The sequence below is a fragment of the Pituophis catenifer genome, unplaced genomic scaffold (genome assembly GCF_029215685.1).
Source record: "Pituophis catenifer annectens isolate HBS135680 unplaced genomic scaffold, rPitCat1.0.hap2 SCAF_11, whole genome shotgun sequence".
NCBI lineage: Eukaryota > Metazoa > Chordata > Lepidosauria > Squamata > Colubridae > Pituophis > Pituophis catenifer.
Window position 1 is genome coordinate 4930445 of NW_027256891.1, and position 26127 is coordinate 4956571.

At 42.8% G+C, this 26127-nt stretch overlaps 1 protein-coding gene across 2 annotated transcripts in view; it reads right to left on the minus strand.

The window, feature by feature from the left end:
• LOC139322638 (pre-mRNA 3'-end-processing factor FIP1-like) overlaps positions 1-23295 on the minus strand; it is a 40183-nt gene extending 16888 nt beyond the window's left edge. For both annotated transcript variants that reach the window (XM_070951796.1, XM_070951795.1), the window contains exons 1-9: positions 23223-23295; positions 15810-15846; positions 14878-14959; positions 11549-11649; positions 10665-10723; positions 10051-10161; positions 6682-6812; positions 4279-4403; positions 2862-2967 (exon numbers count right to left, since the gene is read on the minus strand). In XM_070951796.1, the coding sequence (XP_070807897.1) occupies positions 2862-2967; positions 4279-4403; positions 6682-6812; positions 10051-10161; positions 10665-10723; positions 11549-11649; positions 14878-14959; positions 15810-15846; positions 23223-23295 (825 nt within the window). The remainder of the gene's footprint in view (positions 1-2861; positions 2968-4278; positions 4404-6681; positions 6813-10050; positions 10162-10664; positions 10724-11548; positions 11650-14877; positions 14960-15809; positions 15847-23222) is intronic.
• Positions 23296-26127: the final 2832 nt, after the last annotated feature.

Sequence of the window (26127 nt, forward strand, 5' to 3'; positions counted from 1 at the left end):
TCATTTTTTTCAGTGCTGTTGTAACTTCGAACAGTCACTAAACAAACTGTTGTATATATAGCCCTCAGACTGAAGACTGCCTCTTCACTGATGATGTTTCTTAGTTTGGATCATGAAGAAATGTTTCTTTGTGCATTTTTTCATGCAAGAAAACAGCCAAGCTCAGAGAGCAGGAAGGACCCTTCATTTCAACCCTGAGCTACAAATGTTTGCCTCTTTTTACCAGAACATTTCAAGAAGCAGAAACATTTCAGGACTGAAATAAGAATGATGAGACCTTTCACAGCACTCAGATGTGCAAGACCCAATTTGAGTTGGTCATCGGGGCCAAAGGTTTATTCTTCCAAGCTTTCAGGCTTGTGCTGGAGCCCATCCTCAGGGAATGTCTCTCTGAGTGACTGGGGTATTCTCTGTGTTGTAGTTCTAGTGCAACACATGTAGTATACATACACATTTTGTACGTCTAGTACAAAATGCCCGTCAGCGGCCTGTGCAGCTAGTAGTTGATTCCGACAGCGAGGAGGCTGGTGTGGTACTGCGCCAGCAGCCTGTGCAGTTGGCACTCGAGTCAGACAATGAGGAGACTGGAGAAGATGTGGTGCCAGAGGCGGGGATTCAGCCAGGGCCTTCAGAACCTCCAGAAGCTCCCTTAAGTGAAGAGGACAAAGAGGAGGAGCCTCTTCTCGATGCACGGGCATGCAGAGCTGCCAAAAGACCGGAGTGGCTCCTCAGGAGGTCTCCTCGAGAGTAAGGCTTGGGGCTAACTGGCCACTCCTTTAGCCTATTTAAGGAGGAAAGCCGACTGAAGCAATTTGCAGGGAACAACTTCGTTCACATACCTTCGTGTCTTGTCTTGCTTATCTTATCAGCTTCCTGCAAATTGCTTCTGGCCATTCTGCCAACCACAGTAAACTTTCAGTATTATTCTTTGAATTCTTGGCGGCTGTTAATGCAGTTAATTAACAGCCATTGTTTTTAAAAAAACTGGTTTATTTAGTAAACTAAGGTTTGAACGGACTTTGTGTGTGCTGTGTTCTTTGGGGTCCGTAGCTGGGGCAGAACACTAGTCTAGTGAAAAGAAGGACTAAGGGTGATATGATAGCAGTGTTCCAGTATTTGAAGGGCTCCTACAAAGACGAAGGGATCAAACTATTTTCCAAAGCACCAAAGGGCAGGACAAGAACAATGATGGAAACTAATCAAGAAGAAAATCAAGGAGAGAACCAACCTAGAACTAAGGAGAAATTTCCTGACAATGAGAATAATTAATCAGTGGAACAGCTTGCCTTCAGAAGTTGTGGGTGCTCCAACACTGGAAGTTTTTAAGAAGAGACTGGACAGCCATTCATCTGGAATGATAAAGGGTCTCCTGTTGTGCAGGGAGTTGGACTACAAGACCTCCAAGGTCCCTTCCAACTCTGTTATTCTATACTCTATTTATATGGTTCCTGGTTGTGGGTAGCTTTTAGTTGTTAATTAGGGTGTTGATGGCTGACTATTAAGTCATTTCACAGTCATGATGGGCTCCAGCATGAGCCCAAAAGCTTGGAAGAATAAACTTTGGTCTCAATAACCGACTAAGATTGGATCCTGCAACATTATCCTGGGATGCGTGTATTTACCTTCAATCGCCCCAGATTTCATTAAAAATATCCAAGTTAGTTCAGTTCAGACCAAGTGCATTTGCTTTAAAGACATGAAACTATTCGGACAGGGTATTTTTGTTTTGGGTTATGTGTTGGTGAAGTTCTGCATCATCATCTAATTGATGTCACATATTTTGGATATGTCCAATCAATTCAGGAAAAGAAATTACTAGAAATCACAGATTACTCACATACTTTTCCCAGTGTGGCTATAATTGAGATTTTATTTACAGGAGATTTAGAAACCTAGAATATGGAGAGAGGGAAAGAAGCAATCCCCTCTCAATTTGAAAACAGCATTTAAGAGAAAGAACAAGTTATAGAAATGGTTAGATCATTTATAATTTGAGGAAACCAAAAAGAAAGATGCCAGTAGATTTAAGGAAAAGATGATTTGGGGGTGTACTATATTGAGATAGATCTTCAGATGATGTTCAACATACTGTAGTTTGAAAGAAGAGGAACATTTTAAAATGGAATAAAGAGGAGGAAAATCCAACTTTGCATACAAAAATATAGAGTAACAAAATAACCGAGTTGGAAGGGACCTTGGAGGTCTTCTAGTCTATCCCTGCTCAAGCAGGAGACCTTATATCTTTTCAGACAAATGGCTGTCCAACTTCTTCTAAAAACCTTCAGTGATGGAACACCCATAACTTCTTGAGTCAGGCCATTCCAATTGTTCTGAGTGTCAGGAAATTTCTCCTTAGCTCTAGGTTGAATCTCTCTCACAATCTTCCACCTGTTACTTCTTGTCCTGCTTCAGATGCTTTGGAGAATTAGTTGATCCTCTCATCTCTGTGGCAGCCCCTCAAATATTGGAAGCCTGCTATCAGGTCACCCCTGGTCCTTCTCTTTGTTAGACCTAGTTTGTTGTTCGCCTACAGGCAGAATCTTGGCAGACTAAAGCAACTATTTGCATAGATATGAACATACGCCATGAATCAAGAGATAGTTTTGATCCTCTTTTTTGTTAGACTAGACATAGTTACAGTAACTTCCTCAACCATTCATCATACAATTTAGCCTCCAGATGCCTTATCATCTTCATTGCTCTTTTCTGCACACTTTGTGGAGTCTCCACATCTGTTTTGTATCGTGGTGATCAGAAATGGATGCACTGTTCCAAGTGTGGTCTTACCCCAGTCAGGAACGTCCAATCTGGATTGAAAGTTAAGAGTGTGCAAGGCCTGAGCTCCTCTTTTCAGTTCTTACCTGAATGGGATTTTCTTCAGACGCATGTTTGTCACGCCGCCTTCCTTCCACCCTCCGGATAGTGCCAGCCTGTCCACCAATCACGTCGATTGTCCCACCCAGTTTCCTGTTCCAAAAGAAGACTCATTCAGCATCAGCAGCTGATCCTGATTGCATTGTTCTTCCTGTAACCCAGCTCATCATCGGAGTAATGGATGCTGTAAACACACTCAACTCACATGTTGTGACAACTGCACACTGCACATCATCCACCAGTAGACCACCATAATTTGATGATAACTTAAGTTCCAATGGATTAACAATCAAATTTCTTTTGTGCAACATTGTGGGCATTTGCTTCCCAATTCTCTGGATAAAATTCCATAAAGCAGAATTTACTATCAAAAAACCATCAAAAACTGACCTGCATCTTGCTTTTTGGGATATTATTATATGCTATGCTACAGACAGGAGAGTTACAATACTTTATCTAGCAGGAAACTGCTTGGGATATTGCTCACAAGTTCAAAATGTTCCAAAGACTTAGTGCAGAGGTGTGCAACATGGTATCTTGGATTTGCACCAAATACCAACCGCCATCCCATTTAGTTTTAAAAAAAATAAAAATAAATCTATTTATTTCAATGCCTCTAGGCCTCCTAAAGATCTACATTGAGAGTTATCTATGGGACCATTTCTCTCCTGATGAATGGTTTTTGGGGACAGCCATACTTACTGTGGCAGCCATTTTAGGATTAGATGTCTCCTCAGGACCAATTTCCCTCCCTGGAACTGCATTCTGACTTCCAAATGGTCACCTATCCTTTCTTTAGAGCAGTGTTTGTCAATCTGGACAAGTTTGAGATGTGTAGACTTCAACTCCCAGAATTCCCCAACTAGCAAAGCTGGTTGGGGAATTCTGGGAGTTGCAGTCCATACATCCTAATTTTTTTAAGGCTGACGAACACTGCTTTAGAGTCTTAACTATCTGCAAGGCTCTAGGGAATGAACAATATTTGTTTGAATATTTGTTCAAATAACAATAGTTGAAGGGCAGATGACTGAGCCCTTTGCTTTGAGGCTATTTATATCACCTAAACAAAATGGGGTAAGATTGAGATTGGGGGAAACTTGATGGATCTGCCTCCAGGTCAGCATACGGCCACCTCCCTTTCCACAGCGTTGACCAAGTTTGCTTTGGGTGACCATCTAGATGAGTCTTCCCTGGATGGGTTGGGTCTGGGCTTCCCTGAATTCTAGCTTGCTTGGAAGCTTAAGATTCCTTCATCTGGAGAAATTCAAGGTCCTAAAATGATTCATGGGGTAGTTTAAGCTGCTGAAAATCTTGCAAATAAGGAAGCCGGAGATAAAGGCTTCAAACCTTTGAAAAAGCAAAAAGATCTCAAAAACAGTCGCCCCAGAGGTGTCCCTTCGGTACCTGTTTGGAGGAGGTCCAGCTTTTATCCTTCCACCAACGAGGGCAACAAAATCAGTTTTAAAATCCATCTTGATGATGTTGTTCTCGGGTTCTTTCTCGGCATTGCCGGTTCTTCCTTGTTGAACCTTAAAAACAAAACAAAAAACATTGCAGTGCTACAATGACCTTTTAAATCCGAGGTATTTTTCCGTCTCCAAGGGTCGACTTTAAACAGAGAGAGCATCCATTCTGCTCCTGCTGCTTTCCAGGAGACGGAATTCTTTTCTGCAGCCACCACCCAACCGTTACAGGTGGTCCTTGACTTGCATTTCATTTAGTGACCATTTGAAATTACAACAGAAGTGGAGAAAGTGGCCTACCACCATTTGGAAGTTGAGTCGTGGTAACTGGGCTTCTTTTTTTTTTTTGGTTTGAACCATTCGCTACTTATCCAAGAGCTTCTTCAGATCAAGCTGGATGAAAAAAGTTACTTGGATAAGCAGCTGTTAAGTGAATCACTGCAATTATTAAGTTAGTAACCCGGTTGTTAAGTGAATCTGGCTTCCTCATTGCCTTTGCTCATCAGGTGGTCACAAAAATGGATCACGTGACCCTGGGACAGAGCAACCATCATAAATAGGAGTCAGGTTCCCAAGTGGCTGAATTTTAATCAGGTGACCATCGAGATGCTGCAATGGTCGTAAGTGTGAAAAACAGTCATAAATCACGCCTTTGTAACTTTGAATAGACACTAAGTGAACTGTTGTAGGATGAGGACTACTTCTATATATGATGGTTGTGGCGTCCTGGAGTTGCCTGATTGCTATCTGGGAGTGGGGAAAAGCTAGATTCACTTAACAATTGTGTTATTGACAACAATTGCAAATCATTTGCTTAATAACCATGGTAAAAGATCATAAAGTTGGTTGTGACTCACTTAACAACTGCCTTGCTTAACCATGGAAAATCTGGTCTCAGTTGTGGTTGTATGTCGAGGATTGTCTTTATAAAGCACCTTAAAGTGGAGAGGGGTTAGGTTCTATTGCAGAAGGGATGCAGATGGATATAATTTTTAATCTGGAATTCCTAAACTTTCTGTGTTCACACGCTAGCTATTTTTATCGGACCGAAAAGCCTTCTACTATTTTTACACCTACCCGTTTGCCAAGTCTTCTTCAGAAAGCGCAAGAGATGGCCTACTGAGTTTTTAAAATTGTACATTCTGGTTTTTATTATTTTTAATTAAGATTAACATAGTACAAAATACAAATGAAAATAAGATGGTAGGGAAATGGGAAAGGGAAGGAAAAGTGTAGGATAAGGGGGAAAAGGAAAAGAAAAGCACTAACTTCCAACTTTTTTCAGCACGGTAAATACAATATTTTTTATTTTCACACTCTTAGTAGATACTAGCCATTTTTATAACAATGACTAATCTAACTGGCAAATTCCAGAGTTAAGATTTCACTGTTTCCTATCTCGAACACAAAGCTCAGGTAGATATTCAAGCAGAAACAAAACTGGATATATTCTTTTCTCTGACTTAAACAATTAATTTTGCTTTCCATCCATTCTTCGATTGTGGGAACAGAAGATGGGCCCGGGGATAACCCTAACTCTAATAGTACATCTTAATACAGGAGGCAAAAGTTTAATGCTTTTCAACCTTAACAGCATTAATATGTGTGGACTTCAACTCCCAGAATTCCCCAGCCAGCATGCTTTGAGATGGGTGGATTTCCACTCCCAGAAGTTAACCGGGGAATTCTGGGAATTTGAAGTCCGGGCATTTTAAGTTTGGTTGTGGTTTGGTCCACAGGCTAGAAGCAACTTATTGCCTTTTGTCTCCTTCCAAAGGATCAAAATGTCGAGATCAGAAACTGACTTGCTTTTCATCTTCATTGCACTTAAAACTGACGTTCTTGTACAGGTAATCCTTGACTTACGACCATAATTGAGCCCAACTGTTGCTAGGTGAAACATTTCTTAATTGAATTTTGTCCTATTTTACGACCTTTCTTGCCTCATTTGTTAAGTGAATGGCTGCAATTGTTAAGTTAGTAACACGGTTGTTAAGTAAATCAGGCTTCCTCATTGACTTCGCTTATATGAAAGTCACAAAAGTTGATCACATGACCTCAGGACACTGGAACCGTCATAAATATGAATCAGTTGTCAAGCATCCAAATTTTGACCATGGGGATGCTGAAATAGCTGTTAAGTGTGAAAAATGGTCATAAGTCACTTTTTTTCAGTGACGTTGCAACTTTGAATGGTCATTAAATGAACTGTTGTAAGTCAAGGATTACCTGTGCATTATTACAGCTTTTATGTCCCCCAACCATTCCAAGCCCGTGCACGTTGACGAATTCCTTGGGAAGCAGGGCGATTGAAAGAAACCAACTTCCAAGCTCTGCATTTTACCGTGATCTTGTTTTCGGTGCAGATGGGGACCGAAGGCTCCAGGCCAAGCTGAAGCCGGCGCTGCTTTTCACAATAGGCTTTCCACGTTTCCTCGTTGAACCCGTAGTTGAAATAATCGGAAAGGTCGGCACCTGGAAAGAAATGAAATGTGTTGACAAAAAGGGTCTCCAGGGAAATCCAACTCTCCTGGCAGAAAGAAATGGGGGGCCGGGGTGGGGGGTGGGACTGAAGTGGAAAGTGGCTTGGAGCAACTTCTGTTTGCAGCAGAGAAATCTTCTTTCGGGATTCTTCTGCTAAAAATAAATAAAAGTTACTGGAAAGAAGAAAAGGAGAACAGCAAGGGGATGCTGGCATATTACACCTCTAGTTCAGGGGTCTCCAAGCTTGGCAACTTTAAGGCTTGTGGACTTCAACTCTCAGAATTCCCCAGCATGGCTGGCTAGCGAATTTTGGGGGGTTGAAGTCCATAAGTCTTAAAGTTGCCAAGTTTGGAGACCCCTTCCCTAGTTAAAGTGAATTATAAAAGATGATCTGGAGAATAATCAAGAACTGTGTCATTCAAGTCTCCACCTCATTCTCCCACGTAGGTAAACTCTCTCTGTCTTTTGATGACTCATGCGGAATTTTAACAACCTTTTTCATTATTGCAAATTATCTCTGCTGTCATATTTCACCAAAACTTGGGCCAGCTGTGGCTACAGTTAAGCACAATTGCAAGGTTTTCTTTTTTTCCAGGAGTGGAAATTTTTAACACTCCAAATCTTGCTGAAGGATAATTTCCATCTTCTGTTACCACCAGACACTTTCATTAGGTCCTGTGGAGGCTGAAGATTACCTGGTAACCTTCATGAGTTGTGGTCTACAGGCCACGTGCAAGCCCAACACATTTTTGTGGCCCGCAAACCAGAGGACCCCCACGAGTGGATGGGACCATTATTTTGGCACCATTTTTTTTTTTAGGCTGGTGATTGTGAGATGAAAAGGGTCCTTTCGGCTTGTAGAAGGTGAAAACGAGTGTTTCGTCTTTTAAACATTCTCAAGGTCCTGAAATCTGGGAACATTTATGGTGAAATATATTTAGAGTATGAAGACACGTGCACACATATGCTAATGGCAATAATCCCAAAGAAAACTGATGAATATCTGAATGGCATCCATCTTCAATGCAACAAGGCGATTTGTAACCATGATTGCTGAAACTAGGATTCAAAGCAGGTGCACAAATTGTGGTTACAAATCAGCCAGATTTTGTACAGGTGGCCCTCCACTTAGAACCATTTGTTTAATGACTGTTTGAAATGACAACAAAGCTGAAAAAAGTAACTGGCTGGGAGAATTCTGGGAGTTGAAGTCCAGAAGTCTTAAAGTTGCCAAGTTTGGAGATCCCTGGAGTAGAGGAAGCCACAGAGGCTGCAGACTCCAGAGGATTGTGCAACAGGAGACATGCAATTCACACCTATGTTTATGGTTCTTTGGATTAGATAGGTGCAAAAACCCCACACTCCAAACAAGATATTTTCTCTGGAATTCCCTTTGAAAAAAAAAAAAATTCCACCAACAAGATCTGTTTCTGTAAGGGCTGTGAGAATAACCTTCCGAGGAGGAAGCGATACAAGTTAGATAAGAGAAATCTGAGTCCAAAGCAGGAATGTAACTTGAGAAAGCGTCTCAGGCTAAACCCTCCCTAGTTCTGTTTAGGAGAAAGGCAGAGAGAGGGAGGTGCATTGAGAGTGTCCAGAGTCTGTTACCGCAACCCTATAATAAAAGCAGATTTAGTATTCATCTCTTTGATGTTCAAGTCTGAACTTGTGTTGGAATGTGGTGAGGAAGGGGATTCCCAGGGAGGGAGGGGATTGATTCCAGAGGAGTAAGAGGCAACTCAGCCCAGAGACCAGGTGTGAGAGAAAGCGGGTGAAGACAGCCCCTCCCTAACAGTTCCCAGAATACATTGTAGATGCAGAAAGTAGAGTCCTCAGTCTGCCAAGAATTTGGTCTATAGGTGTGAAAACCATAAATAATTCAGCCTGGAAAGATGGTTTTGAGCCTGACACATGCCGACTGTGGAATTCTAGGAGCTGAAGTCCACCCATGATGGCTGAGGGATTTTGGGAGCTGCAGTCCACAAATGTTGTGATGGAATGTGGATCCCTAGGAGGAATGGAATTTATTCCAGAAGTGGAAGAGGCAACTCAGCTTAGAGATCAAGCATCTATTTTAATCTGCATCTACAATATACTCTGTGAGCTGTTAGGGAGGGGCTTAAGTGGAAGAGGCAACTCAGCTTAGAGATCAAGCGTCTATTTTAATCTGCATCTACAATATACTCTGTGAGCTGTTAGGGAGGGGCTGTCCTCACCATCTTTCTCTCATGCATGATCTCTAGGCGGAGCCTGCCAAGATTTGGTCTAGAGGTGTGAAAATAATGAAGAACACAGCTTGGAAGAATTACTGTGTGTCATTCTTGCTTTGAAGCCTGACAGGTCTACCTCAAAAGTACATAAATCTTGCAACTTTAAATGTGCCTCCCCCCCATGCATTCATGTTCACAAGAACAAGGGAGGCTCCCCTCTAAGACTCTCTCTAATTCCACTTTTGATTTGGACTCAGATTTCTCTTCTCTGAGGCTCTTCCTCCTCTTCCTCAAGGTTATCCTAATTTCAGTTTCTAAATGAGGAGCAACAAGAAAAAAAGCCAGGAGAAATTCTGGCTTCTATCTGGAAATAGGTAGGCAAAGCTCAGAAGCTGAGCTACAATCACTAAAAAGCCCATCCCTGATTGAGCTGAGCTGTCCAACCCCAAGGAGCAGCGTGAAGGCTCGGCGGTTAAGACGCTGGGTTTGTTGGCTGGAAAGTCAGCAGCCCAGGTTCGAAACCCAAGCACCACATGACAGGGTGAGCTCCCATCCTTGCTCCAGCTCCTGCCAACCTAGCATACAAATGCAAGTAGATAAATAGGTACCACTTCGGTGGGAAGGTAACAGTGCTCTATGAGTTCATACTGGCCACATGACCACAGAAATGTTTTTGGATAGCACTGGCTCAATGGCCTTGAAATGGAGATGAGCAGCGCTCCCTAGAGCCGGCAATGACTAGCGGAGTAAAATCTGCAAGGACTCCATTTATCCAATCCCAAGTGAACTGATCAGATGGTCCCACTACACAGAAAAAGATCTCCCCATTTCCAAAATGATAGTGCTGCTCTTAGATTTCATCACACATTATGGAGAGCATGCCCATAAATTGGAGACTGTATCCACCTGTCCCACCTCATCACGGACTGGTGATGCCGGGCCAAACCAAACCAAATTACAGGGGGGGGAAAAAAGGAAACTGTTGATCATATTTACCACAAGAAACTTTGAGGCCCCACCTGGTTTCCTCCACGGTTTGTCTTCAAACGATTCTAAATCCACCTCGATTACTGGCAAGCCGTTAATATTCCCCGAAGCCTCTAAATCAATACCTTTAGGCTGCGACTTGGCTTTGAAGAAAGGAAAGCAGATGGTTAGTGCTTAAGGCGGGCTGCAGAGCTGTTCCCAGGGTGAGGAAACTGTGCAGCTCAAAAAAACCAGAAAATTCTTCCTGGATAAATTTAGCTTCAGCTCCTAAGTTCTGCCCATTTGCAAATAAAATAGCTTTGTGTGCGTGTTTGTGTGTGTCTTTCTCAACACAATGCATTGTTTTGCTCCATGGAGAAAACAATGGCAAGTACAGGTGAGGAAGGAAGGAAGGAAGGAAGGAAGGAAGGAAGGAAGGAAGGAAGGAAGGAAGGAAATAGGAAAGGGAAAAGACATGAAGGAAGGAAAAAAGAGAGTCAGCATGCTAATTAAATAAGCCTAATTAATTAATAGCATATGTTACAAAGACTGATATGGTCTGAGATAGGTTTACAAGCCATTTTGATTGTATTGAACATTAATTCAGAATAAAACATTCATTTGCCCAAAGTGAAAAAGATAACCAAAAATAAAGCTCCATTCATACCTGAGGCTGGTGCTCCATAGCCTCGACCCGTTTTTAGATTCAGGTTCATCGGAGTCCCCCTAAAAGAGAATGAAGACAGATCTCCTGGGTAATCTATGTAGGGCTTGGCTCCAATCATCTTGATCAGAGTCTTAAACCAGTACAAATCAAACAACAGCAGCATGAAAAACATCACTGGGTAGTTCCAATAATCGGCTGAATGGACAGGCTGGCCCAGGAGAAGGGGCCAGTGGACAACACTGCTGGGCTGGTAGCATCCTCCCCCCATTCTAATTGGCTTTTGGGGAATGACGGGAGCGAGGTCCTGCCCATCTGGATGGTGTCAGGTTGAGTCACTCTGGTTGCAATGAAAGCTGCTTCAATGACTTTGTACATACGGCAGAAATTTGATCAGCTGGAAACCAGAAAATGGCGAGTTCCAGTCTTGTCTTAGACATGAAAAAGTGACTGGGTGATTTTTGGCCAATCATCAGGAGATGGTGAGTTCTAGTCCTGTTTTAAGCATGAAAGCCAACTGGGTGACTTTGGCCAATCACCAAGAGACAATGAGTTCTGGTCCCGCCTTAGGTGTGAAAGCTAGCTGGGTGACTTTGGGTCAATCATCAGGAGATGGTTGAGTTCTGCTATTACAGTATGAAGGCGTGAAAGGTGTCTGGATGATTTGGGGCCAGTCAAGTCTCTCTTAGCCCAATCCACTTTACAGGATTATTGTTATGGGGAAAATAGAGGAGGAAGGAATATTAGATATGTTCACTTCCTTGAGTCGTTTATAAAAATAATAGAGGCAGCATACAAATAAAATAAACAAGTAAAGCATCATTGATCTCAAAAAAACTTGCATGACTAAGTAAAGAATAGGATTTGGGGGAGGGTATAACACATACATATAAGATGGGGCTCCAGTCTTGATATTGCCAATCGTGACTCGAATGTCATCATCATCACTGTCACTCTCCTCCTCATCATCTTCCCCACTTGGGATGATCTACAGCAAAGACAGAAGGAACAAAAGAGAACGTGAGAAAAAAAGAGTACAGGGAGCTCCATCTAATTTGGATTTGGATCCCACCTGATTATGTACTATCAGATTAGTGTTGACTGTTGCCAACCAGAGACAACTTTTTCTCCATGACAATCTGTCCCTAAGCTTTTTCTTTCAGGTCTTCCAACAACGCCCTCACACCATTGTATTTGGGCTGATGAACTTCTCTGCTGTTGACCCTCCTCTTCTGCTTCCTTCCATCCTACTGAGCCCCAGAACCTTCTCCAGAGAGCCAGGTCTTCTCATAATCCTTCCCAAGTAGGGTAATTTCAATTTGGTCATTGAGAACTCTGGATTTGGCTATCCACAGATTTCTTAGGAGACTTCTCAAACACCAAAGATGAGAAGTATCAATATTCTTTCTGTCCTGCTCCTTTAAAGTCCAACTTTCACTTCCACAGAATGTCACCAGGCAAAAAAAAAAAAAAATGTCTTGTGTAGTTCTGATTTTTTTGCTCAGAGACACAACTGGGCATCTGAATGCCTTTTTAAAGGCTTTCCTGGGTGGCTGCTGGGCCAGTTATCATTACTTTTGCTTGTATTTAATCTTAGGAAATTATGTTTCTTCCTTCAATTTTACAACCACGTTCATTTTCTCCCAATCCAGCTTTTCTCAATAAAAATTCAACAGGTGGGTTGATTAATTAAGAACATATAGTCTTATATATGTTGCAATATATGTATGTTAATAATTTATAGAGAGAATAATCATGAAGTTGTGGGCACTCCATCACTAGAGTTTTTAAGAAGAGACTGGACAGCCCCTTGTCTGGAATGGTATAGGGTCTTCTGCTTGAGCAGGGGGTTGGACTAGAAGACCTCCAACGTCCCTGCCAACTCTGCTATTGTGTAATTATTCAGTCTTGTCTCACTCATTTGCAATTTGAAGCCAGTTTTGCCACATCCTGTCTGGACTGTGGCTTTCTGACTGCATATACATGAAGGACATTGAGATGTTCTGGAATTCCAATTTTTCTAAGGACATTCCACAGGTTGACGTTGTCAATACAATCATTTTGTCAATGAAGCACCTACTGACTAATTTTTGGTTATTATTTGGCTTTTCTCAGATATCCAGTGTGCATCAGCAACCAGTCCCTTATTCTTTGAACTTTTCTAAAATCAGCTTTGTAAGTTCTTACATGTGGAGCTCTGTGTTGGATGAGCTAACCATTATTTTGTTAGCATGTTATAGATACTATACAATAGCATGTGCAGTCTGCTAAAATCTCATTAATTTTGGTACTGACATGTAGAACGACTTCTTTGTTGGCCACTGTGTTATTCTCCAGATTTGCTATTATAGTTTGGTTGGAACCATTGCCAATACTTCTTCTGTTGCTTGCCATCTTTCTGTAGTTCTTTCAATTCTTGTAGCCTTCTGACTTGGTAATAATGGAAATATTGATCTGATTTCATCTGCTAATACTAAGACTACTCTAAAGAATCTTGATGCTGACATCTGTACTCTACAGAATTTCAATCTACTTATTGTTTGATCTTCACTGAACTGTTCACTATTTGCCCATTGGTGTCCCTTAGCATACTGATATGAGGTCGGAACCTCTGTGTTCAGAGATCTTTTGGAAGATGTTTCAATGTTTTTCTATCTTCAACCTCTTTACAGCAGTTGTAATAGTGCTTCTTGTCTGTGGAACTCTTTTTTTTAAAAAAATATATTTATTAAATTTTTCCAACATTTAAAACACAAAATACAAATTTACACTCATTACAGCATTTCCATATCAGTATCAATATCAGCCATAAGATTCATATTTACATAAATTTCTATGGTTCATTATCCTATATTATACCATCATTTAAATTATAATACCTACAATCATATTATCATCAATATTATATAGTTTATATATTATATATTATACTTTTTATACATCTTATGCATTAATTTTACTCCTATTCTCAAGCCACGTATACCATCTACTCCAAATTTGATAAAACTCAGATTCTTCTCTTTCTTTCAATTCCATAGACAGCCTATCCATTTCAGCACACTCATATATTTTTCTTAATATCATTGTTTCTGAAAGAATATCAGCCTGTTTCCAATTCTGCGCAAAAACGACTCTGGTTGCCGTTAATATGTGTAATATTATGTATTGGATTTTTTTACCCATTTTCCAATCTAAAATGCCCAAAAGAAATAATTCCGGCTTCAATTCGATTTTTTGTTCAGTTATTTCTTCCAACCATTTTCTTATCTTATGCCAATATTTCCTGGCCTTGAGACAAGTCCACCACATGGGTAGAAAGTTCCCTGTTTATAACCACATCTCCAACATTTGGGTGAACAATTTGAAAACATCTTGGCCAATCTGGCTGGTTGTAAATGCCAACGGTAGAACATTTTATAGAGGTTCTCCTTATAAGCAGCTGACATCATTAATTTATAGTTTTTCTCCCATAATTTATCCCAATGGTCTAATTCAATACTGTATCCGAAATTTCTTGTCTCTGGAACTCTTAGTTAATTGCCTTTCAGAAGGGTTTTTTGGTCTTTTTTTCCTTCCCTTCCCTTCCCTTCCCTTCCCTTCCCTTCCCTTCCCTTCCCTTCCCTTCCCTTCCCTTCATTAGTTTCCATGGTTCATTCTAAAATCCAGTTTGCTTTCTTCCCTTTTTCCTCTTCAGCAGTATCTTTTCACATTTATCCTTAACTACTTTTTTAAATCCAATCCATGGTTCCTCTGGTTTTCTATCAATTATCAATCAATCACATATTTATTACAGTCATAGACTTGCATGGTATCTATCAATGATGTTCATGACTTCAAAATAACTTTTGATGTTCTGTTTGAAAATGATGGCTATGTGCTCAAGACCATATAATGGAAACTGGATGTTTTTCTTTCTCTACTTTAGCTTGACACTCCCACTTCTGGTCATCTTTCCCAGGAACACCCCAACTCTTGCCAGAATGAGGCAGCAAAGCAGGACTTGAAGTGACAGGTCCCAACTATTGTTAGTGTGAGCTCTGCTCATCATTGACATAATTCTCTATGGATTTCTCCTGTGAGCGCAGCCAGACCTTGACAGAAAAATATCCAGTGATTGTCTATGCTGGACAGGACTGGGAATGAAGTCCAACATATTTCCCAGACACATGATTGGAAAACGGTGTGCTGGACTTTCTACTTGATGATCATCACTTACTTGCTGCAACAGTTCTTGGTCTTCACTGATAACAATTCTGGTCTCCTTAGGAATGTCTTGCAATGGATGAGATTCAGTGTGTCTGATAAATGTAAACACAACAATAAGGGCAAGTTTCTCCACCCAATAAGATACAGGTTACATTGGTTAATCAGTAGGACAACTGACCCTCCAGCATACAAAGTATTCCTTTCTATGCAGATGTCACATATAGGGTTATCCTTGGCACACTCAACTGCAGCCAGAACAAAGCTTTTGCAGGACCCTGAGCTCAAGGTATCCATGGAACAATTAATGGGCTTGGCTTATCAGGAACAGGCTTGGTTTACAATTACCTGGCTGACTTTTGTGCTGGTTTCACAAATTCCTATCCTGTCTTCTTTTAAAGAAAAGCCCAAGTCAGCTAACCAGGCAGTTGGAAAGCAAGCCTGCTCCTGATCCATCCATCCATCCATCCATCCATCCATCCATCCATCCAAAGAAATGTGACTAAAACAGAATTTAGAACTCCAAATGAGAAAATAAAAGGCAAATAAACAGATATAAACAAAGCATTTTGGAGTTTTTTTAAGTAATGAGGTTTTGATGCTGGGAATAAACAGAAGTGACAAAGCTACACTTAAGCTTTTACAATCAATGTAACTTAACATTAATTTAATCTAAGGTAATGTAAATTTAATGTAATAAAATTAACTTAATGTAACATCAAGTACCTCCGTAACTTGACGTGCTCCAGAAAAGTTATATAGTATTATATAGAAATATGGCATTTATATATAAATGTTATATGCTATGATGTTCAATTAACATGGCATAAGCTTGCCGGGTATTATGGAGATTGACATCCAACAGATCTGAAGAGCATCATGTTACAGAAGGTTGCTACCTGACCTAACTATGTTTGGTTCTAAATGAAAAGCTTGAAGAATTACCCAGATATTGGTCCATCTTCTGGCTTACCATTGTCATCTGAAAATAGGAAGAAAGACAAATACTAATTAAAGGCAAAGATAAATCCTTCAATATTTGTAAAAAAAGAACTCACTGTAGTCTTATGAGGTGTTCGTTTTGACTAATTACGATGGAATATGGAAGGCTGGTGGGATATCGACATAGGTGAAATTCAGCTGGTTCTCACCTGTTTGTCCGAACCGTTAGTAAATTGCTTAGGCATTCGGAGAACCAGTTAAAAATAAAGTGCAAGAGAGGTGTTTTTTTTCTCTCTCTCCTTCAATTAATAGCTCCACTTAACAGTTGCAGCTAAAATGCAGCCAATACATGCTGAATCAAGTCAATAAACAACAGAAACTGTCAGGATTAGGGCAGGGAAACCCATCAATCACCCCTCTAGCGATGGGATTAACCACTTCCCTTCTGGAAGGACAAGATTACAAACATTTTCATTATAAAGAGAATTAAGTAACAGTTCTGTGATCAGCTGATACTCCCTGGAGTTTCCCAAGACCTTTTATAGCTGCTGCAGTGTTGGCTACTTCTTGTTTCTTCCTGGGGGAAAAGACAGAGGAGGGGACAATGATGCAGCTTGGTCGTACAGGCTGTGAATTTAAGGCATGTGTGGTCCAGCCAGCTGTATTGCTCCTGCTGTGAAGCATCCAATTTAGAACATAGAGAACATAGAATAATAGAGCTGGAAGGGTTAATGGCTTTTGGCAGCACACCCAGGCTTTCAATTAGCCTGAGCAGCTGCTCTTAGTTTCCCTCTCGGCTGTTGCGTTTGCTTTGGGGTTGACTTTTTTTAAAAAAGGGAATGGCTGTTTTAAGTTTTCTGCATTGTTTTAGTGATTACTGGCACTGTCCTTTTGGGGTGTACTTCCCTCACTCTTTTTGAAAGCCTCTAGTGATGGAGCACCCACAACTTCTGAAGGCAAACTAGTCCATTGGTTAATTGGTTTCACCCTTAGGAAATTTCTCCTTAGTCCTAGGTTGCTTCTCTCTTTGGTTAGTTTCCATCCATTGTTTCTCATCTTTGTAAATTTCCTGACAGAACAATTCATCAATGGAACAATTTGCCTCCAGAAGTTGTAAATGCTCCAACACTGGAAATTTTTAAGAAGAGATTGGATAATCATTTGTCTGAAATGGTGTAGCATTTCCTGCCTAAGCAGGGGGTTGGACTAGGAGTCCTCCAAGGTCCTTTCCAACTCTATTATTCTATTCTAAATATTGGAACAGTGCTATTTTATTGTACTATTTTATTGTTAGTTGGACTAAGAAATTTCCTAAGGGTGAGACCAATCAAGTTGGCCACGCCCACCCAGTCACATGATCCATTTCATACAGAAAATACCAGGAGCCACAAAACCTGGGTAGGTGTGGCTGGGGGGAGGGTGTCATGTGACCGGGTGGGAGTGACATTGAGTTGGCTGTGCCCAGCCACTCACATGACCACCCAGCCACGCCCAGCCACTCACATGACCACCAATCCACGCCTACCAATCCACGCCCACAGAACTGCTAGGGAACATTTTTGGATTTCACCACTGGAGGCGGACAAAAAAGTGAGCGAGAAGGAGCAATTGCTTTCCTAGACTGTCCCTGTACTCTGTCTCTTTCTAGCTTATGTCTCTCTTCTTCTAACTACAGTGACACCCAAGCACCAATCCTTCTTGAAGTCTCCTTTGAGTTGACCCAACCCTGATGACTTCAGGAACTTTTCCATGGAGTTTTCTTGGCAGTCACATGGAAATGTTTTGCTGCTGCTTTCGCCAAAATATTTTCTTGTATTTACAACCTCCAGGATTTCCTAACATCCAGATCATCCCAGATCAGGAGACAAAACAATGCTCTCAATTTGCAAGAAAGCAAATGCCAGTTGAATATTAGAAAAACATTCCAAGGATAAGTGAGGAAAGCAATTTGGCAGTAAAAGCAGCAACCAAGCAAAGCGATCGATAGAGACTGGACATCTTTCTGTAGGGGATGCTTTAATTTGGATTCCTGCATCTAGCAGAAATCTGAATTGAGGATCTTCCAACTGCAGGATTTCCAAATGGGCAGTCAGGGAAGTTTTCTGCAGCCATCATCCTTCAGGACCTGGGTCTGGACTCCACAGATTCTGAGGGTTAGTAAGGAGTCACACCTCAGACAGCTCATTCATAATTACTTTTATTTAGAAATCAGGCAGGAAGCCACATTCAAAGTGTTTCCTACATCACATTTCCTGGGCAAAAAGGATGCACATGAATTTTGATCTGTGGCCTATTTTGATATTAGCAGGCTGGTTGTATAATTTATGTTTATATAAATGGATCTGCATGCCTCACTCATGTAGGGCTAGTAATCCCCCCCTCTCTGTGTAATAGAAACTCTTTAAAACTTTTGCAAAATAGAACTCATACTTCCACTAGAAGAGAATATTTGTAGCTCAGGATTGAACTATGGAGTCCTTGGTGCTCTCTGAGCTTGGTGGTTTTCTTGCAGACATTTCATTACCCAGCTCGGTAACATCATCAGTGTGAGTGAGTGTGGGGTTTGCTGCCTGTTTATATATAGTAGCTTACCCTGCGGGATAGGTTTCCCTGTGGTAGTTCCTTAATTAAGATACTATTTTCTGCTGGGTTGATTGTCTGTGTTAATTCCTGCTTATCTAGGTGTTGGCTGCGGGAGAGGATGTGTTTTGTTCTTTTTGAGTTCTTCTTTTTGTTACCTTCTTTTAATTGTCTCTTTTAAATGCTGTTTAAATGTGGCTTATCTCTGTCTCTGGGACAACTTGCCATGGCCAACTTGCTGCAGGACAATTCAACAAAAGTTAAATTAATTTTGACGGAACCGAATGAAATTATTAATACAGTGTTGAATTGTCCTGCGACAAGGTGGCTGTGGCAAGTTAGCCACAACGAATTGTCCTAGACCCCTCTGTCTATGTGCTGGCTACCACATGTTTATTGTGCTTATGTATCTATGAATGGCCAACACATTTATTTTATTTTGTCTGTGTTTCTATGGATGTCTGACACATGTTTATTGTGTTTCTGTGTCTATGGATGACTGACACAATAGACACATAGAGATAAACCAGTTAATCAGGGACCAACACTTGAGCTATCAAGCAGAAATCAATACTCTAATCAAGGAACTTGGAAGGAGCAAAACCATACCTCCACTAACCCTGGCAGGGCAAGCTACTATACATAAACAGGGGGCAAACCCTACATTCTCTTGCACTGATGATGTTACCTAGTTGGGTAACGAAATGTCTTCAGGCAAACAAGATCAGAGAGCAGCATAAAATCCACATTTAATATACTGGGATAATAGCAAGAGTTCCAATCAAGCAGATGCCAAGGAAGTGGCATTTTCCTTAGTACTGACCTGACAAACAGCCTATAAAATAAAAAAAAAATCACCTCTTGATTGTGATGGCATGTATGACAGTTCACTTCCTCTATACAACATGTTTCTCCCTTCTTAATGCTGTGCCTGTTTAAATAGTTCACTGGAGAGATTTGCTCTTATTGTGCCATTAATTCATTCTGGGTTCAATTACCTATCTTTGTTTATTTAAAGCACTTCTGCTTCAAATAAAAAGGATGAAAATTCTGCCCTAATGGCATATGTGCAAAACCAAAGACTTGGTTGCATCTTCTCAAGAGTAAGACATGGTCTGATGACTCAGTTTTTAACATATATATATAAATATATGAAATCTTATTCTGTTCACCGCCCTGAGTCCTTCGGGAGAAGGGCGGTATAGAAATTCAATCAATCAATCAATCAATCAATCAATCAATCAATCAATCAATTTGTTCACTATGGTCTTAGATAATCTGCCTATTGATTAAACACGGCCACTGCATGTATCTTTTTAGAAACAAAACAAAACAACCCCCCCCCCCCAGAAAAATGGAGAAGTGTCTGCAACATGTTCCTTAACTACAATACTGCATAACTTGATTCCATGACCCAATTTTATCCATGTTTGTTTAGCTCTGCAGCTCTAACTCAAATAGATATGCAGAGACGGATCCACAAGGCTACTTCTGAACCGTTGGTTCACACCCAAAGCACCAACATGCTACTATTGGAATTTGCTGCACTAATTTTACAAAGCCTACAATGGCCCAGAAACATTTGAATCCCTGTATGTTTCCACCAAGAAAGTAAAGCTGCGTATCCTTATAATAAATCTGGTGGGACTGATAAAGCCAAATAAACAGAATAGTCTAAGAATAAAAATCACCTTGCAGTCAAACGACGATTACCTTTTCGTTTCACATTCTTAATTTAATATTCCAACTAAATTCCAAAATTTCAGGTTGTCCTCGACTTACAACCACAATTGAGCCCAAAATATCCGTTCCTAAGCAAAACAGTTTTCAAGTGAATTTTACCCCATTTTATGACTTTTCTTGCCACATTAAGTGAAATCACTGCAGTTCTTAAGTTAGTCACACTTGAATCTGGCTTCCCCACCGACTTTGCTTGTGAGAATGTTACAAAAGATGATCACACGACCCAAAGACCCTGCAACCGTCGTAAATAGGAACCAGTTGCCAAATGACCAAATTTTTATCATGTGACCCCGGGATGCTGCAATGATTGTATTTGTGAAAACAGCCATAAATCACTTTTTTCAGCGCCGTTGTAACTTTGAATGGTCACTAAATGGATGCTTGAAAGTCAAGGACTACCTATACTTGTACTGAATGGCTGAGCTTTGATGGCTAAATGAAGTCTCTGACTGTATTGAGGCATGATGCTAAAGCTCAGCTCTAAAAGCAGGAAAAAAAAGAGAATCTATAGGAAAACCATCTCTGATGCCCAGAATGTTATTATATAAAGCAGAAAATCTTGGCCTGATAGAAATGCAAGCTACTTTTTAACAAGGTTAAATACAAGGTTTGCAAATGGCTGGATTAATAATTGGCAAGTGTTACATTTTAAAACACAAAACGTGGTTTGTACTGAACCAAGAGCAAACAACCAGGAGAAATAAAATGGAACCATTTCTTTGGTACCTGTGAGAAGAGAACTAAAACTTTGCTCAGTATGGGGTTGGGTTTTTTCTTCTTCTTGTGCTTATGCACTTAACTTAAAATCATGGTTTAATGCTGGGTTTCCCAACCTTGACAACTTTAAGACCTGTGGACTTCAACTCCCAGAATTCCTCAGCCAGCTGCCTGGGGATTTCTGGGATTTAAAATCCACAATGGTTGGCTGGGGGCTAAATTCCACAGGTCTCAAAGTTGTCAAGGTTGGGAAACGTAGTTTAAACATTAAACCACTGTATTGAAAAACCACCAATTCACTCCTAGCTGTTGATACAATGAGAGCATGGAAGAATGCTCATTCTTGCCAGCTCCCTGAATTTCAGAAATCACAATGAAAACTAACGTTCTTTTAACATAGTTATGAGAGTATACAATTTGGTTTCACCTGGAAGTCCTCCAGGAGGTTCCCATGGCATGTCCCTTCTATCACCCCGTTCTGGGCAAGCACAAATTCAATCGTTTGAACCCCCTAGTTAGTAATGCCTCAAGTTTTGTTTGAATTACTTACTTGGAAGACGACTCTTCCTTTTTTTCCTCCCACCAGGCATTTCAATTTTGACAAGCAGCTGGGCCTGAATGTCCCGACCAGGGTCATGCAGCTGCCTCAGCCGAAGTTCTGTTCCCTTTGAAGGGCCATCCACTAGGCCGTGCTTCCCCTTATTCCTAGAACTGTCCCCCATGGCAAGCCAGCTCACCCAATCCCTCCTTATAACCTCCCCAAAGTTTTTTGAAGTCTCCACTTAAGCACCCTTGTTTGCTGTGATTAACTCTAGGGAGGTGTCAACCCACCTGAATGTAGATTCTCCAACCACTCCTTAAAGTTTAAGCTCTCCTTCCATTCGTGGACTTCTCCTTGCTGCTCACTTTCCTATCAAATTATACTGTAACCCCCCTGGGACAGGAAACCCTATTCTTCATTCATCTACAACTGACAGACGATATGATTAATCTGGGTTGGACTATTGGACCTTGCCAGAAGCTCAGGTGAGTTTCTACTCCCTTACTTTAAAGTCAGGGTCTCCAAACTTGGCAACGTTGAGACTTTTGGAATTTGACTCCCAGAAATCCCCAGCAAGCCATACTAGCTGGGGAATTCTGGGAGTTGAAGGCCACAAGTCTTAAAGTTGTCAAGTTTGGAGACCCCTGCTTTAAAGCACTGACTCATCCTAAGGTAAAACTTGTCTTGGTTCACATGAGAGAAGAGGTCAAGATCCCACAACGGCCTGGATGAAAATGTGGTAGGCTACTTTGAGGTCCAAGTTGTTGCGTAAACCCAACCCAAGTGTGAATCCCTGTGAACGATCAATGGTTTCTTCTGAAAGTGGCCAGCGGTCTCTAAGAAAACACTTGTCTGGAATAGAGCAGTGTTGAACCCCACGGGCTTTGAATGACCTCAGAGAAAAGTTTTGGGCAAGGGATAAAGTCTTGCTCCTACTTTGGTATCATCAACAAGTCCTCATGGGGAGCAGCTGAGCCCTGAGGTTGGTCAGGAGGATCTCAACTACTGCAATGTTGGTCACTACCTTGGCCTTATGAAGTAAGGACTTGAAAACAGAGGGATGAAAAAGTCATGTGAATGCTGACCTATCAGGCCTCCACCCCTCATCTTCAGAAAATTCAAACTCCTCTGGATAAGCATCCTCTAGCGAAGGGAAAACAGGCCTGCCAGACAGGTGCACTGGAATTTGTGGCCTTGGCATAGGTGCCACCTCTGTACCAGTGTTTCTCAACCTTGGTAGCTTGAAGATGGGTGGATTTCAACTCCCAGAATCCCCCAGCCAGCGCTGCTGGCTGGGGGATTCTGGGAGTTGAAGTCCACCCATCTTCAAGCTACCAAGGTTGAGAAACACTGGTACAGAGGTCTCTTGGTTGAGCAGGGGGTTGAGCTAGAAGACCTCCAGGGTCCCTTCCGCCTCTCTTATTCCCTTAAAGGAAAGACTGAAATATTTTCAAGCCAGCAGATCCCATCTTCTGGATGGGGGGCGGGGGGGCTGGAGCCCTCCCACTTGCTGGGATGCTCAAAGGCTTTGACCTTGCCGTTGGGTTGTTGTGGTGGGGGGTCTCACCGGGCCCGCGATGCCCTCGTTCCCCTCCCCCCTCGCGCGGAGCATCCCCGGCCCGCGCATTCCTCAGAGAAGCCCCCGGCCCCTCTTCCTCCGGACTCCCACCGAGGAGTGGGGGGGGGCGGCGTCCCCAACCAGCCCGAGGATCGGGGGCTTCCAAGGCCGGCAAAGCGCTCCAACAACCCCCAAGGATGCTCCGCCGGGTCCGCGGCAACGCCCGGCGGGGGAGGCAGCCCGGGACTCGCCCCCTCCCCAGCGCGGCCGCCCCCACCTCCGTAGAGCCACTGCTCCTCGTCCTCCTCCGCCTCCAGCCGCCCGGCCGCGGGCTCCAGGTCGGTGGCCATGGCGGGGCTCCGGGGCGCGCGGGAGCGGGAGAGCCGGCCGGGCTCAGCGCATCCCCGGCTGCTGCATCGTGCACGGAGCGCTCCGCCGGGCTAAAGCGCCCCTGCAGCCGCCGCCGCCATCCCCGCTCGCCCTTCGCGGCTGCTCTCCCCGCAGGCGCCGCAGCAGCCCTCGCGCCCACAGAAAGAGCCCAGCTCCGGCGGGGGAGCCGCAGCCGGCGGCGCCCAGGCCGGGAGAGGGAGAGGGAGGCGGTGGCGGCGGCGGCGGCTCCTGCAGCGAGAGGCGGCCAGGTCCTAGCGCCCCGCGGACCCAGGCCAGCCCGAGCGCGCGGCCGAGCTGCCAGTTGCCCGGGACTGGGCAGAGCCGCCGCTTCGGGCGCGCGCCATGGGCTCCGGGGTGGCCGGGCCGGGGGGGGGTCTGCAGGGGGGGCTGCAACCTAGAACGAAGGAGAACCTTCCCGACAGACCCGTTCACCAGTGGAACGCCCGGCCTCCAGAAGTGGCAGCTTTTAACAAGTGTAGTTTAGTTGTTTGTTTGTTTGTTTGTTTGTTTGTTTGTTTTAATTTGCATACCGCCCTTCTCCAACAGGACTCAGGGCGGTGAACAGCCAGAATAAAACGGAACATACGAAATTTAAAAACAGTTTAAAAATAATTAAATATTTTGGGCCGCAATTTAAAACAACCCAATTAAAATCAATTAAATTTAACCAAAACAGTGGGATCAAGCCACTTAGTTTAGTTTCTTTGATTTATATACCGCCCTACTCCCAAAGGACTCAGGGCGAGAGACTGGACCACTATTTGGTCAGAATGGTACCACCTATAGCAGTGGGTCTCAACCTTCCCAATGCCGCGACCCTTTAATACAGTTCCTCATGTTGTGGTGACCCCCAACCATAAAATTATTCCTAAAACCATTGAAAATATGTGTTTTCCAATGGTCTTAGGCGACCCCTGTGAAAGGGTCGTTCGACCCCCAGAGGGGTCCTGACCCACAGGTTGAGAACCACTGACCTATAGAATCTCCTGCTTGGGAAGGGGGTTGGACTAGAAGACCCTCAAGGTCCCTTCCAACTTGGGTTATTCCGTTAACCCGGGACTGGCCTTCCCAAGTGCAAACTCCTTTCTTGGGCTGGGTTCGTGGATTCGGAGCAACCAGGCAGCCTCTCAGCTGATCTCGCCTAAGCTTTGCGGGAATTTGGGTGCGCCGTCCTGACCTTAGATGGCATCTTTGCCTGCCCTGTGGGAAGAAAGGAGATTGAGAGGCTGCAAGTGCTGAAACCTCATCCTTGTAGTGTCCGAATTTCCGTTTGTAGGCTGAGTTTGGGGTATGTTTCAGCGTGGTGGTGGTGGTGGTGGTGAGATTGGGAAGAGGCTCCACTCCAAACCTCCAGGCTGCTGCTAGTCGACCTTGAATGCTCAGGGAAAAAGGCCAGGATTTCAGTACAGTAGGGCTAGGATGGGAGACCACTAGGCGATTGCAGGGATGTAAGTGAAGTCAAAATTCAATCAATTTCCATTTTATTGCAGAATAACCGAGTTGGAAGGGACCTTGGAGGTCTTCTAGTCCAACCTCCTTCTCAAGCAGACCACCTTACACTATTTCAGACAAATGGTTGTCTAAAAGAAAACTGGATGGGCAGAGGTTAGAAATCGATTTAAGGCAAACTTGAACCATTTTTTTATTCTAAAACTACCTGATCTTTCATCAGATGTAAATGCTTTACAGGTAGTTCTTGACTTACAACTATTCATTTAGCCACCATTCAGTTACAACAGTACTGAAAAAAGTGACTGTTGCAGCATCCCCATGGCCATGTGATTAAAATTCAGATGCTTGGCAACTGGCATGCACTTAGGACAGTGGCACTGTCCTGGGACAACATGATCTCCTTTTGAGACCTTTTGACAAGCAAAGTCAATGGGGAAGCCAACTGTGTTACTCACTTAACAACTACAATGATTCATTTAACCACTGTGGCAAGAACTTAGCAGCAGAAATTTGGGGCTCAATTGTGATTGTCAGTAAAGGAGTACCTATATTTGAAGAGGCCAAACCTTATCAAACCAAAGCAGGCAGCAGTCTGCCAAACCCAGTTCCTGGCTTGAAATTCAGGAGGGAAGCTGCACTGAGATTTGGGGGACCATGGGGGTGCCCTACGCTTGGCTTGGGGCACAAGGAACCCGAGTGAAGCCCCAGGGCCTCCGCTTCAGAATCTGCTGGAAAGCTGAGACATAGTAGGAGATGCTGCAAGAAAATCCTGATTCACTCAGGCCGATCATTGCATGATCAACTGACCTGCAAATGAACTTATGTTGGATGTTACATTGGCCTGGCCAATTAATTCCACACACAATATTCACATTCTACCATGGAAGAAATTTCTAGTCAAGAAATCAATAACATTACAGGTACCATACCATGTCTATGTACTAAAACAACTTAATGGTGGAGACCAGGTTTAGGTTTCTAGTTGGGACTGAATCTAGATGTTCTTCCACCTCCTGGTTCACTAGCTTTCCTTGGATCTCTAGCTGGCCAACCGCTCCCGTGTTGGCTGTGCATCATGGGAATTTCATAGGAAGGCTGGTGGTTGTGGGAAGAACTTGTGAGAGTATCAGGCTAAATGTGGGAGAACCAGGTTCAGCGCTGCGCCAAGCATGAAAAAGGTGTTGATCTTCTGCAAGTGAAACAAGACACCTCAGGCAGCGTCATCTTCCAGATGTTATGCTTGCAGCTCCAGTCTTTCCTCATGCTGGTTCCAGAGCTGAAGGACTACAAGCCAGGTTTATTTCATGGCTAATTAGTCTTGCACATCCCATGGAGTAATA